Source organism: Natrix helvetica (assembly GCF_964273705.1).
Source record: "Natrix helvetica genome assembly, contig: HAP1_SCAFFOLD_422, whole genome shotgun sequence".
Lineage (NCBI taxonomy): Eukaryota > Metazoa > Chordata > Lepidosauria > Squamata > Natricidae > Natrix > Natrix helvetica.
Genome location: NW_028113363.1, coordinates 1,804 through 17,000, shown reverse-complemented (window position 1 = coordinate 17,000; position 15,197 = coordinate 1,804). Strand labels below are relative to the sequence as shown.

General features: G+C 40.6%; 1 protein-coding gene across 1 annotated transcript; it reads left to right on the top strand.

The window, feature by feature from the left end:
* Positions 1–3,323: 3,323 nt before the first annotated feature.
* LOC309382416 (importin-8-like) lies at positions 3,324–14,230 on the top strand (the record flags this gene model as incomplete). Its single annotated transcript, XM_081971936.1, has 7 exons — positions 3,324–3,489; positions 4,973–5,133; positions 6,389–6,514; positions 6,814–6,880; positions 8,870–8,995; positions 11,609–11,706; positions 14,135–14,230. Coding segments are annotated over 7 exons (840 nt in total), but the record flags the coding sequence as incomplete, so codon positions are not given.
* Between the last annotated feature and the right edge of the window lie 967 nt (positions 14,231–15,197).

Here is a 15,197-nt window from a genome sequence, read left to right as displayed (position 1 = left end):
AGCAAGAGTAAGTGAATGGAACATATGCCTTTTTCCAGGATGGTTTGGGCTTACCTGCTTGTGCCTGGGGATAAATAGGCGTTTGCAAAGAGAGCTAATAATGCGTTTCGAAGAACACACATTCATCTTACTCATTCTCACGCTGAAGCTGTAAAGCTTGCTTGGAAGGCCATCACAATCATCCTCTCTGTTTAAAAACCCCATAATCCTTTGCAGGGTGCTAGGCAACTGAATGGAGATAGCGGAGTGTTTATTGGTCAGATGCCCTTCCTGATGCCAGTGTGGAGATTTGTTCAGTAGATCTATTCTCATCGTGCCCAGAGAGAGAAATATCTGCCTCTACCTAGGATCGAACTCACAACCTCTTGATTGTGAGGCGAGAGCTCCACCTCTAGGCCACCGCACCACTCCTATTGGAAGGGCGGCATATTAGGACAAAAATTACTACTCCCTTTAACATAATTATTGAAAAGCAGAACTTAGCATAAGCTTTTGTAAGATTGGGACAAAGATTATTCTATATTTATACATTTTAATGGGCTGATTCCCAGAATACAATAAAATACAATAGCAGAGTTGGAAGGGATCTTGGAGGTCTTCTAGTCCAACCCCCAGCCTAGGCAGGAAACCATACCATTTCAGACAAATGGCTATCTAACATCTTCTTAAAGACTTCCAGTGTTGGGGCATTCACAACTTCTGGAGGCAACTTCTGTTCCACTGATTAATTGTTCTAACTGTCAGGAAATTTCTCCTCAATTCTAAGTTGCTTCTCTCCTTGATTAGTTTCCACCCATTGCTTCTTGTTCTACCCTCAGGTGCTTTGGAGAATAGTTTGACTCCCTCTTCTTTGTGGCAACCCCTGAGATATTGGAACACTGCTATCATGTCTCCCCTACTCCTTCTTTTCATTAAACTAGACATACCCAGTTCCTGCAACCGTTCTTCATATGTTTTAGTCTCCAGTCCCCTAATCATCTTTGTTGCTCTTCTCTGCACTCTTTCTAGAGTCTCCACATCTTTTCTACATCATGGCGACCAGAACTGAATGCAGTATTCCAAGTGTGACCTTACCAAGGCATTATAAAGTGGTATTAACACTTCACCTGATCTTGATTCTATCCCTCTGTTGATGCAGCCTAGGACCGTGTTGGCTTTTTTGGCAGCTGCTGCACACTGCTGGCTCATATTTAAATGGTTGTCCACTAGGACTCCAAGATCCCTCTCATAGTTACTACTGTTGAGCAAGGTACCTCCTTCACTGTACCTGTGTATTTCATTTTTCTTGCCTTATTCTTTTCACCACTGAATTTCATTTTATTAGATAGTGCCCAATGTTCAAGTTTGTCAAGATACTTCTGTAGCTTAAGTCTATCTTCTGGAGTGTTGGCTATTCCTGCCAGCTTGGTGTCATCTGCAAATTTGATGAGTTCCCCATTTATTCTCTCATCCAAGTCATTGATGAAGATGTTGAAGAGTACTGGGCCTAAAACAGAGCCTTGGGGTACTCCACTGCATACTTCCCTCCATGTAGATGCAGTTCCATTGAGGACTACACGATGAGTGCGGTTGGTCAGCCAGTTACGAATCCATCTGGTGGTGATGCTGTCTAACCCACATTCTTCTACTTTATCTAGTAGTAGGTTATGGTCTACCTTATCAAATGCCTTACTGAAGTCCAAGTAAACTATATCAACGGCATTCTTCTGGTCCACCAATTTTGTCACTTCGTCAAAGAATGCAATAAGATTAGTCTGGCATGATCTGTTTTTGACAAACCCATATTGGCTTTTGGCTATTGCTTTGTTTACTTCTAGGAGTTCACTAATTCGTTGCTTGATTATCTTTTCCAGAATGTTCCTTGGTATTGAGGTCAGGCTGATAGGTCTCTAGGATCTATTTTTTTTCCTTTTTTGAAGATGGGAACCACATCAGCTCTTTTCCACTCCTCTGGCAGTTCCCCGGTGCTCCAGGATCTCTGAAAGATATAGTTCAGTGGTTCTGAGATCTCGTCTGCCAGTTCCTGAAGAACTCTAAGGTGTAATCCATCCGGTCCTGGTGATTTGAACTCGTCTAGGGTAGACAGGTGCTCACTTACCATTTTCTTCCCTATTTCAATTTGTGTTCCTAATCTGATTTTGGTGGTGCTGTTTTTGATAAGCTGGACTGGTTTTTCCCTTTCTATAAAGACAGATGCAAAAAATGAATTAAATAATTCTGCTTTCTCCCTGTTGCTTGTCACCTTCTTGCCACTTTCTCCCAGCAATGGACCAATTGTTTCCTTAACCTTTTTCTTGTTTTTTACATGTTGGAAGAAGCTTTTTTTGTTATTTTTTACTTTTGTGGCAAGGCTTTCTTCATTGTGAGCCTTAGCTTTCCTTACTTCATCTTTATAGGCTCGGGCTATTTGCTGATATTCTGGCTTAGTTATGTCCCCCTCTTTCCATTTTTTATACTTATCTTTTTTATCTTTCAATTTGTCAGAGAGTTCTTTATCCAGCCATGCTGGGTTTTTTTGGGAGCTGTTATTTTTCTTCTTCATTGGTATTGTGCTAGACTGGGTTTTTGTAGCACAATACCAATGAAGAAGAAAAATAACAGCTCCCAAAAGAAACCAGCCACACAAGATGGTATCTTGGTTGCTCTTTCATATATCATCTTATTTTATGCGGTTGTCGTTATTTTATTTGTTGTTATCTAGAAAAACACAATAGGTGATTCCAGTCCTTAATTTCTATCACAGTCTTCCATATTTCCTCTAAATTACATATAGAAGGTGAAGGATAGTATTCTGTATAGAAAAGCCTTGAGCAGAAATTCAAAGATTTCTTTGAATCTCGGACTCTGGTTTCAGTGCTAGTCTATATGAATTCTTTTGGGGTGGGGTGGGGGAACAATTGTGTTGTGAAGGGGACTGCCTTGAAAACGATAAAATATAATGTACTCATAACTGTTAACACACAAATGGTTTCTCTGTAAGTATCTGATTTTATTTTTTTACAGCAAATTTTTATTTTTTTATTCTCTTACATACCATTTTAAGTATACATTCACATAATTATTTTTCTTCTTTACATTTATCATTTTTATACATTTGTTATTTTATTTTATAGATTATAATATACTGATACAGTTTGGGTTGCTTTGTTTACCATCCCTTCCTCCTGTTGTAACACCACCTTATTTTCCCTTTCCTTTCTCCCTCCCTCCCTTCTCTCCTTTCCTCCTTCCTCCTCTCCTTTCCCTTCCTTCTTCCCTTACCTTTCTCAAGAGTATCTGATCTTGAATAGCATCTGATTTGCTTTTTTTTTCTTGTGCTACAGTCCTGTTGGACCCTTCGTTCATTCAGCACCTTAAAATTTCACAATGAGTTCAATCTAAAGAATGCCGTTGAACTGATAAAAAAGAGCTTGATTGAAGACAAAGAAATGCCTGTCAAAATGGAAGCTGCCATTGCACTTCAGTCCTTGATAAGCCATCAGGAGCAAGGTTTGATTTTCACTTTCCTTGGTTGCTCAATGTAGTTCCTCTTCATGGACTTTATTTGTGTTCCATCTTTTTTGTTTCCTTTCCCTACCATCATCATCATATGCAATGAATCTTACTTTCAATGTTCTGTTGCTTATCTCTGTTCATTTGCCCTTCCTTCCTTCCTTCCTTCCTTCCTTCCTTCCTTCCTTCCTTCCTTCCTTCCTTCCTTCCTTCCTTCTTATCAGGGTAATGAATTAGGAGCTGACCAGCTGCTACAATGATGTAATACTAGGAATGAGTCAGCAAGGTTTTTGGGCTGATATCACTTTAAGAAACTGTAATAAGAAGAGGCCCTGTTGGGGTATATATCTCTCCGTGTGTGCTTCTGTGTTGTAATTGCTGATTGCTGTTTGTTTGAGGTCTGACTAAAGTATGTATATGTATATATTCTTTGTAGATAAAACCATTATTTAAATGCAAATCTCTACTGTATTTGCTCCTGGATTATTTCATATAGTCAAATTGTGTGCACTCTGACCCTTCCTTCCTTCCTTCCTTCCTTCCTTCCTTCCTTCCTTCCTTCCTTCCTTCTTCTATCCATCCATCCATCACCTTATCAAACACCTTTCTTAGTTTATGGATTATCCTGTTTCCTGTTTTTTTCCAATATACTTAAAAATTAATATTAAACTATTTGGGCTTCTATTTTAACTACCTTTTGTCTCAGTTTTTTTCTAACTGGCTATATATATTTAGATCTGGTTGAAGACAGGGATTGCTACATACAAAGATATTAGTTTTAAAATGTTTTTAAAATAATAATTGCATTTATATCAGAGTAAGTCTTCCTGGTGACTTTATGAATTTAGGGGTTTTGGTCAACAGTATGGATTTGCATCTCTTATAGGATGATTTTTTAAAGATTCCAAACGTAGCATTCCCTGTTAATGCATTTTTGTATGAAAAAGAAGCAGATAGACAGGTAGAAATGCAGAACATTGTTACCAAAGACAAAAGAAAGATACCAAGTGCAATTAAGAGCTCACTCAGACAAGCAGATTATTTGTCTCGTAATCCGTTTTAGTCCTCGATTTACAGCAATTCATTTAGTGACCGTTGAAAGTTGCAACGGCAGCGAAAAAAGTTGCAGCATCCCCATGGTCACATGATCACAATTCAGACGCTTGGCAATTGATTCGTATTTACGACAGTCACTGCATCCTGGAGTCACGTGATTTCCCTTTCGCGACCTTCTGACAAGCGAAAATCAACGGGGAAGCCAGATTCACTTAACAACCATGTTACTAACTTAACAGCTGCAGTGACTCAATAACTGTCCCAAGAAAGGCTGTAAAATGGGGCAAAACTCACTTAACAAATGTCTCCGTTAACAGCAGGAATGCTGGGCTCAATTGTGGTGGTGAGTCCAGAACTTCCTGTACCTATTTTTTTTTAAAATTCCCCTGTGTTATGTTTGCATGTATGTTTGGTTTCTTTTTAGCAAAGGAATACATTAAGCCTTGCATCAGGTCTGTTATGCAGGAGCTGCTGCTTGTAGTTCGAGAGACGCAGAACGATGACCTTACCAATGTAATTCAGAAGCTGATCTGTGAATACAGCCAAGAAGTAGCCACCATTGCTGTGGAAATGACACAGCATCTGGTAAGTGAGGGCAGGGATTCCCTTTTGGATGAAGGCTACTATACAATACAGTACAATAGTAGAGTTGGAAGGGACCTTGGAGGTCTTCTAGTCCAACCCCCTGCCTAGGCAGGAAACCCTATACCGTTCCAGACAAATGGCTATCCAACATATTCTTAAAGACTTCCAGTGTTGGGGCATTCACAACTTCTGGAGGCAAGTTGTTCCACTGATTAATTGTTCTGTCAGGAAATTTCTCCTCAGTTCTAAGTTGCTTCTCTCCTTGATTAGTTTCCACCCATTGCTTCTTGTTCTACCCTCAGGTGCCTTGGAGAATAGTTTGACTCCCTCTTCTTTGTGGCAGCCCCTGAGATATTGGAACACAGCTATCATGTCTCCCCTAGTCCTTCTTTCTCTTAAGCTAAACATACCCAGTTCCTGCAACCGTTCTTCATATGTTTTAGTCTCCAGTCCCCTAATCATCTTTGTTGCTCTTCTCTGCACTCTTACTGATAAAACTTTTTTTAAGTCCTTTTGTAAAAACATCATTTTTACAAAGGGAAGTGTACCAGCCATCCTGAAAGGTTCCCATTATCACTTTAGATTACGGAAAATTAATCTAGACTTAATTTTCCTGTTGGGCGGGAAATAATGTCAATCAATTGTAGTGGGAGATAAAACCAAACATATTAAATTGGCTGTTGTGGCCCGCCAGCGGCCTGCGGAACTGTCAGCATATTCAGACAGTGAGGAGGTTGGGGATGCCTGGAGTCTGGGGAAGGCTCTGATGAGGATTCTGTGTCGGAAGCAGAGAGGAGGCAAGAGCCATATGCCAGTTATCAGCCAGTTATCATCATATGCCAGTTATCAGAGTCAGACATCGGTGAGGCAGATGAAGAGCTGGAGCCTGTTCCCAGTGTGCGCATGCACAGAGTTGCCAGACGAAGGGAACAGCTAAAGAACAAAGGTCAACTTGGGAGCAAGGTCACAGGTGGACGATGAATGGCCCCCTCCCAGAGAAAATAAAAGAGGAGCGAAAGGGGAGTGGAGTTTGCAGGAGAAAATTAGTTTCCTTAATTGGTTCGTGACTCCTTTTTTTTGTCTGGACAAGGACTTTGCTTCATGTTCTTGGGAAGCAGTGGTGGGTTCCTACTTGGGGGGAGAGCGAGAGGAAGCAAACTAATTTAAAAAAAAAAACTAAAAATGCAAATTTGAAGTTGACGCAAGGATTTCGTGGTTTATGATGTCAGTTTTTTTCTGCATTTAATTTCTTTAGGCAGAGATTTTTGTTAAAGTTCTTCAGAGTGAAGAGTATGAAGAAATGGAGGATAAAACTGTGATGGCCATGGGGATCCTGCATACAATTGACACAATCCTAACTGTGGTGCAGGATCACAAGGAGGTGAATCTTCTCAACCCTTTGAGAACTGAATCCAAGCATTTGTGCAATGAGACGTGATACAGGAATCCTTTCTGTAAACGAAGGAAACCTTGTGTGCCAGGAGATGGCACCGTAGACTTAACGAATGTATGAGACACTTGCATGCAATTTGTACCTAGTAATCATGTAAAACATTTTAAATATGGAGGGCTTTTTGCTTGACTCTTTACTTTAGGCAAACTCTTTGCTTTAGAATAGTTGCTTATTTAAGAAAAAAATGTCTTTTTTCTTTACTTAAGTGGCTTCTTTCTTTCCTTCAGATAACTCAACAACTGGAGAGCATTTGCCTGCAAATCATTGGTCTTGTCTTACAGAAGCATGTAATAGGTACATTGAAAAGCCAATCGGACAATATTTGCTTTCTTATTTATTATTGGCAGAGAGTTAAGTTATTCTCTACCCGGCTGTAACAATACAGCTCATTGTCCATTTCAGTGGTGGGTTCTGGATCCTGTTGCAACCGGTACGCTGTGATGGCGCCGGACACCCACCTCAGGTACGCGTGCTGTGAACACATGCGCATGCCACCGCCTGCGACATCCGAGCTGCTCAGAGAGGTCGCGCAGGTGCGGTACTCTGTGTGAGCAGGCGCAATTGGCCCATTTCCCTCAAATAGAGGTAAGGAACACGGGCGGGCAGATGGGCCCACCGGAACACCGTTCCGGTATGGTGGCCGCTGCTCCCAGCGGCCACCGTACACCCGTACCAAGCCGTACCTCCCGGAACCCACCATTGGTCCATTTTCCCTCCATCTAGATTAGACTTAAGCCAAAGTTACTGTGAAGTTATATCATTTATTCATCCTTAGAATGCAACATAGTCTATAGCCAATTCATTTCTGGCTGGAGAAGGAGAAGGGACAATAGAATCAAAGATAAGATTTGAAACTTGACAAATGGGACTTCAGTTCAAATTACATTGGACTACAATCTTCTTCAGAACAGAACAAAACAACAGAGTTGGAAGGCACCTTGGAGGTCTTCTAGTCCAACCCCCTGCTTGAGCAGGAGACCCTACATCATTTCAAACAAATAGCTGTCCAGACTCTTCTTAAAAACATCCAATGATGTGGAGCACCCCCAACTTCTGAAGGCAAAGCATTCCACTGATTAATTGTTCTAAGTCAGGACATTTCTCTTTAATTCTAGGTTGCTTCTCTCCTTGATTTGTTTCCGTCCGTTGTTTCTTGTCTTACCTTCTGGTGCTTTGGAAAATAGGTTGACCCTTCTTTGGGGCAGCCACTCAAATATTGGAACACTGCTCATTGATTTTAGATAAGACGTTATCTTATCTATGGAAGAATATCATTAGATATAATTCCTGTAGGGAAAAAGTTGGGAATAATTGTTGAAGTAGCAGCTTTAGAGGGAAGCGACATCACCCTTTGTCAATGACCTATTTCTAAAGTTGACTTCTTACATTTAAAATCAGGATGGCATTTGGGTATTTCTACAATAGTGAGGAAGTATTGCTTGTTTTTTCCCATCTTTTCCCTGTTATATCACTGAAGGTAGAATCCCATAATAAGTGTCCATGAGTAGCAGAGGTGTCCATTCATGGTCACTTCTCCCGCCCTGTTTGCAGGTTCTCCTGATCTGTTCCAGCGGAGATTCAGTCCTCCAGAGTGGACTTTAGGATTTAAGTGCTGCAGTTGGATGGAAAACTAGTTTAAAGGTTAAATAAACTTACCTCGGAACTAGCAGTCTCTCAAAAGTTTTCCTTATTGCATTCTATGTCATTCCTGTCTTCTTTCTGAAAATCCTGAGATATATGCTTTAATTAGAAGTAAATATACATATAATATTAGGCACATTCATAAACGGAAATTAAACCCGTAGGCATTATTTATTCCATGTTCAAGGAAATTTAGAGACATATTGTGTAGTCATAGGGAATTTTGTTTAGTCCCACTAAAGCAGGGGTGTCCAAACTTGGGAACTTTAAGACTTGTGGACTTCAACTCCCAGAATTCCCCAGCCAGCATGGCTGGCTGGGGAATTCTGGGAGTTGAAGTCCACAAGTCTTAAAGTTTCCAAGTTTGGACACCTCTGCACTAAAGTATCCTTATTGGTTTCTAGCAAATGCAATATGATTAATTCCAGGCTTAAGACTGTACAATGCCAATAAATGCAGTCCTAGCCTCCAAGTTGGGAGGCTAGCACCACATCTTAAACCTGGGAAATGTGTTGTCAAAATACGTTATGACGATGTTCTCTAATTCACTTAAAATAGCTTTTAATAGGCTGGGTGGCATTTGTGGGCATGCTTTCTATATCTCTTACGTCTGCTTGCTTGTCCCCCCCTTTTCCCTTTCAGAGTTCTACGAAGAAATTCTCTCTCTGGCATACAGCTTGACATGCCATCTTATTTCACCCCAAATGTGGCACCTCCTGGGTGTCTTATATGAGGTGTTTCAACAGGATTGCTTCGAGTACTTTGCAGGTAAATGAGCTTTGCCGTTTCCTCGAAAAGAGCCCCGATCAATAGCAGGAATAAATCGAATGTAGAAGAACGCCGGCTAGCCGTGGTTTGGGAAGTTGTGATGGAATGTTTCAATTGTCACTTTGTCTTAGTGGAAAGAACATTGATTTGTTCCCCCCAGTGCTATAAAGTCAGGATTAGATTTGCTTAAATATCCAATGTAGAGTTGGGTGCGTTTAAAATGCCGAAGTTGAAGAAATTGGTCTATTGGGGTCAGATTTTTGCTGGTTGTGAGGAAGATCAGGAACGTATTCAGGTTTTGCCCCCTGAGTTATTCAGTGTCAGGGGAAATTTCACCCTGAGCTAACAAGGTCTAGAATCGACGGCTTTCCAAACAGCATATCTTCAGAAAAAGCAAAAATAAAAATCCGAGAACATGTTCTAATGAAAACAAACTTTAATATGAAAATAAGAAAATAAACAAATCTATCTAATTGTTACATTTTGGCAAAAGCAATTATTGTCCACCTTCTTGGCAGACAAACAGAAGAACAAAAGGAAAAAAGTCTCTGGAATGTGTGATGTATTATTAAACGTGTTAAGAAGCATGCACAGTAAATCATTGCTAATAAGGCCTATGACCTGCGCAGTAACTCATCAGTTCGGCTAGCAAACAATTAACGCAGTGACATTCAGAATGTATTCAATGAATCATCGGACTTTTAAGAGTGATCCCATTTTGCTTTATGTCATTTACAAGACTAGACACCTTAGATAACAAACAGCAAGGAAGAAAGCCAAGATCCTTAAAGACAAAGGTTCCCCCTCACACATATATGTTAGTCATTCCCGACTCTAGGGGGCAGGAATGACTCTGTTTCAAAGCCGAAGAGCCAGCGCTGACCAAAGACATCTCCGTGGTCATGTGGCTGGCATGACTAAATGCTGAAGGCGCACAGAACGCTGTTACCTTCTCACCAAAAGTGGTTCCTATTTTTCTACTTGCATTTTTTACGTGCTTTCGGGCTGCTAGCTGGGACAAGTAACTGGAGCTCACTCCATTATGTGGCGCTAGGGATTCGAACCGCCAAAGTGCCAACCTTTCTGATCGACAAGCTCAGCGCCTTAGCCACTGAGCCACCGCGTCCATGCTAAATTTTGTACCGGTTCTCCTCACTTAATGACTGGTTGCTTAACGACCTGTGGCTTCGTGATTGTTTGTAGTTACAATGGATCCCCAAATGGTACCTACAACCTAATTCTGGAGTTTTACAGCCATGCACGTTTGTGCATACACATATCACAATCACACGATTGCATTTTGGGTCCCTGGCGGTCACATGATTGTATTTTTTTTGCCGGTTTCCAGCATTTACTTCTGACTTCCTGCAAAAAGGGGTCGTTGGATAAAATGAATTAGTCTAATGACCCACTGTACTCATTCAACAACTACAGTGGTCATTAAGCACCATCACAATTTATGACTGTACTTCTAATTTAAGGACTACCTGTACCCAGTCCCATTTTATCGCTTGCACCAGAAAATTGGGTTTTAAGAAGGCTTGGCTGTTTCCTTGTTCCTGCTGAAGATTTTCTGTGTTTAAAAGGGAGGAAAAGTGGGGCCAGGCATGTCCTGGTAACAGTGGCCTTATGTGCCTGTTGCCTTAGCATGCAAATAGAACTCCCTGGGTGCAGAGATTCATTTCAGATCCCCTTGCTAAATTTCCCATGGGAGAGGGGGAGGATTAGAATGAAGAAATATTCTCTCCCCCCCCCACCCCCCGTTATCCATGTTCACTGTTGACCCCAATGTTGTTCCTTTCTTAAAAGAAGCTTTCTAGCAACAGCTCCACACTGATATAAAAATGAAAGCTTAGCCCAGAATAAATAATACAATCTGCATTAGCTACGTTCATTTTTCCTTTATTTGCTTTACATTATTTGATACGTTGTAATGAAGAGAGAAGAGGGACTCAGTGGCTAAGACGCTGAACTTGTCGATCAGAAAGGTTGGCAGTTCGGCGATTCAAATCCCTAGTGCCGCATAATGGAGTGAGCTCCCGTGACTTGTCCCAGCTTCTGCCAACCTAGCAGTTCGAAAGCACGTACAAAATGCAAGTAGAAAAATAGGGACCACCTTTGGTGGGAAAGGAACAGTGTTCCGTGCGCCTTTGGCATTTAGTCATGCTGGCCACATGACCACGGAGAAGTCTTTGGACAGTGCTGGCTCTTCGGCTTTGAAACGGAGATGAGCACCTCCCTCTAGAGTCTGGAACAACTAGCACATATGTGCAAGAGCCAAGAGGCACTTTTATCTTTGATGAAGAGAATGGGAAGTTTGTATTGGGATTCTGAGCCTCATCTGTGGTACAAAGGTTACCTGGAGCCTTTGTGAGCATAATGTGGGATCAAGTCTTGTACGCTTTCTTGAAATTCTTAGGAGGGCCGGAATAAATCCAGTAAATGTTTTTACACTACATTCACATGTCATGACTTGGGGTATGTGCTAACTATAGAATTTTAAAGAATTTACAAATGAATGAATTTCGTGAGTGATTATAAAACAACACACAGATAATTCTGTAGGGTAAATTAATTTATTTCATTCTCAGGATGAATTTCATTCTCTCCTAGATATGATGCCCCTGCTGCACAACTACGTCACTGTTGATACTGATATTTTATTGTCGAATTCCAAAAATTTGGAGATAATTTATACTATGTGTAAAAAGGTAAGTTTTCAAAGTTCCCCATGCTTTGATCCACCTGCTGTCCATGGCGAATGTGAGAACGTGAATGAAAAGTATGACTGGATACTTTTGAAGCCCATGAGGTAGACATGCTTAGCTTTGCTTTCATAATAATTTAATGCTCAAGGTTACATTATTCAGACCTCCAGTCTGTAGCACGTGCAGTTTATTGCTTAAGGTGTTTGGTTTAGGGTAGGAAGTTTTACATTTTAAGACTTATTCATGACAGAACACAAGTATAATATAGTATGTAAAGGCCAGAACAGATAGAAACAAAGAAAAGACTGTCTTCAGGTAAAGTTCCAATTTTTATAACCAAGAACTCTGCCCTTGTTTTCTGCTGAGAATATGCATGTACTGTTCATGTCACAATTTAGAAGTGGGTCTTTTTTAAAAACAGGATTTTTCTGAAAACTGTAGGGGAATCTTTTCCACTTGAAGGAACCCATTCCAGCTCTTTATTTTCTTTCATTTTGCCATTTAGTGCATTCAGATCATACTGTCAGCGTTCCAAAAGTAAATCAGAGTCTAAGGCAAACTATGGCTCAAAGTTCCAATTTGTTAAGAGAGACATGTTGGCACATCTGAGAAAACCTGAATCTGAAAGTTTCCTGGTTTTCCCCACCCAGTTGAAACTTCAAGATCTTGCCCCCACACCATAAGTCCATCGCATGGTCCAATCTTCCACTGCCATGCTGGCAGTTCCCCCCATCCAATTCCGGTCAGGGACAGAGGTGCAGAGACAAAGGATGACCTTGGCTTTCTAGAAAGAATTTTGTTATGGCTACATGGTATGTGACTCCTTACAATCCCCCCTCCCATTTTCCCACAATAGAAAAGGCATAGTAGAATAATAGAAAGTGTGGCAGGCCAAAGAGGCAAAAGAAAAGATGGCCGCAGGCCTGACATGTACATTCGCAAGAATATTTTTTCATTTTCGTTTTCACAGCCCTATTGGAGGGTTTTTTTTCTGCTTTTGACTAATATAAGTTCTCTTCTTGAATGCTCGTGCTTGCTTCCTGCTGAGGAAAATATGGGTTATCTTCCTCCCGCGAAAGGCTCTGCCATGATTTGTTACATTTGAATCACCAGAGGCTCGGCCCGGTATTTATTCTGCTTGTAGCTCATGGAGTGAGTAATACAGCGTAGATTGCACTTTATGGGGATTGATGATTTTGACTCACGAGTTTTGGATTAAATGGACTTTTGCTCTATTAAGCTCCTATACATCTGAGAAACCGAACCTGAGAACAGAATGAAAAATGTGGCTTTGCTTGCTTCATTTCCTTCATCGATTTCTGTGGAATCTTTTCTTTTTAAACAGTTCTTATAAAGAGATCTGATCTGATTTGGAAAATGCGGTTCCTAGTTTGAAGAAAAAACATCAGCTACTTGTTGTTTACAATAGAATCAATTTTGATTAGTTATTAGTCGTTTATTATTTACCATGGACATGTTTTAATGGCTAATGGAGGTCTGTTATCTATTTTGTGAACTTCTGTGTATCTCTCTGGATTTGGTAATATTCAAGATGAACAAATAAAAGTAGTATAAATAAATAAAATGTTGGAATATAATAAGCGCATCCATTATGGAAATATCTTAAAATCACCAATTCTCAGTGTTCTAATCCTGATTCGACATTAAGGCAAAACAAGTGTCTGGTCCCTTGGAGATTTGTCACATTCAAATATATTAGACAACATTTCTCTTCATTTAATATTCTGGAAGTAGAATTAGCTTCGGTGAGAATTAGCTTAGATCAGCTTCGGTGGTGCAGTGGTTAGAGTGCAGTACTGCAGGCTACTTCTGCTGACTGCCAGCTGCCTGCAATTTGGCAGTTCAAATCTCACCAGGCTCAAGGTTGACTCAGCCTTCCATCCTTCCGAAGTTGGCAAAATGAGGACCCAGATTGTTGGGGCCCATAAAATCTGTAAACTGATTAGAGGGGCTGTGAAGCAGTATATAAGTCTAAGTGCTATTGCTAGCCTGGGTAGTGTTGTTACTTATAAATATAAATATTTACATTATTAAGGCCGGATGCTTGGTCAGGACAACTGTGTGTCTTATTTTAGTATAACATAAAAATTCCTTGAAATTGAACTTCACTTATGGTGATTTCGTGTTTTCTTGACACAATACGGCAAGAGTTTTTTTTTAATTGCCTGATCAAAACCAGTCACATAATTGGCACTTACGTGTTTGAGTGCAATTTCTTTTTTTAATCTAGTGATTTCAGGTGTCAGGAAACTCATTCAAATGCCTCGTTGATTATTCAGAAAAAGTGTTGTCAAATATTACACGAATCCAATGAAACAACTTTTTTAAACGTTGCGTTGCAGCATATATTTTTTTATCACCAAGAACAACACATCTGAAGGATTAAAACGATCTTTGATTATTTTGACAGGTCCTAACTGGTGATGCAGGGGAAGATGCTGAGTGCCATGCAGCCAAGCTCTTAGAGATTATTATACTGCAATGCAAAGGAAGAGGTATTGATCAGGTAATTATTGGCTGGAATTTTTTTTTCTTTGCCTGGATTGTAAGCATCAGCCGGAATTTTGGAGACCTGTATGTCTGAGAAAGTGATACGGTGGCTCCGTGGCTAAGATGGTCAATCAGAAGGTCGGCAGTTCATCGGTTCGAATCCTTAGGGCCGCATAACGGAGTGAGCTCCCGTTATTTGTCCCAGCTTCTGCCAACCTAGAAGTTCAAAGGCATGTAAAAATGCAAGGAGAAAAATAGAAACCAGTGACATTTCTTCCCTTTTGGGATGAATGGGATTTTCTCATATATAGGAATACAGCTTGGTTTGAAAAGAGTTCTTTTTTCTTCCCTTCTCTCTTGTTTGAGCCATCAGGAAAGTGGTGTTGGTTTGAATTTTTTTTGGGGGGGTGTGCCTTTCCTCAGTCATAGTTCAATAACAATAGAAAATTTAAACTTAACTGCAGTACGAGGATCTGCAGACCGAGGGAAAAATTGCTGAAGAGTTCCACAGATGCATGAAAGGGCGTCTTCAGCTGAGTGAAAGTAATGTTCCATTTGCTCTTAAAGGATCTTAGAATAGAATAGCAGAGTTGGAAGGGACTTTGGAGGTCTTCTAGTCCAACCCCCTGCTTAGGCAGAAAACCCTACACCACTTCAGACAAATGGTTATCCAACATCTTCTTAAAAACTTCCAGTGTTGGGGCATTCACAACTTCTGGAGGCAATTTCTGTTCCACTGATTAATTGTTCTAACTGTCCGGAAGTTTCTCCCCAGTTCTAAGCTGCTTCTCTCCTTGATTAGTTTCCACCCATTGCTTCTTGTCCTACCCTCAGGTGCTTTGGAGAATAGTTTGACTCCCTCTTCTTTGTGGTAGCCTCTGAGATATCAGAACACTGCTATCATGTCTCTAAGGCTGCAGGACTTCCCAAATGGAAAGCCTTCGCTTCCTGGCAATATTTATTAACAAGAGGGCAAAACACGG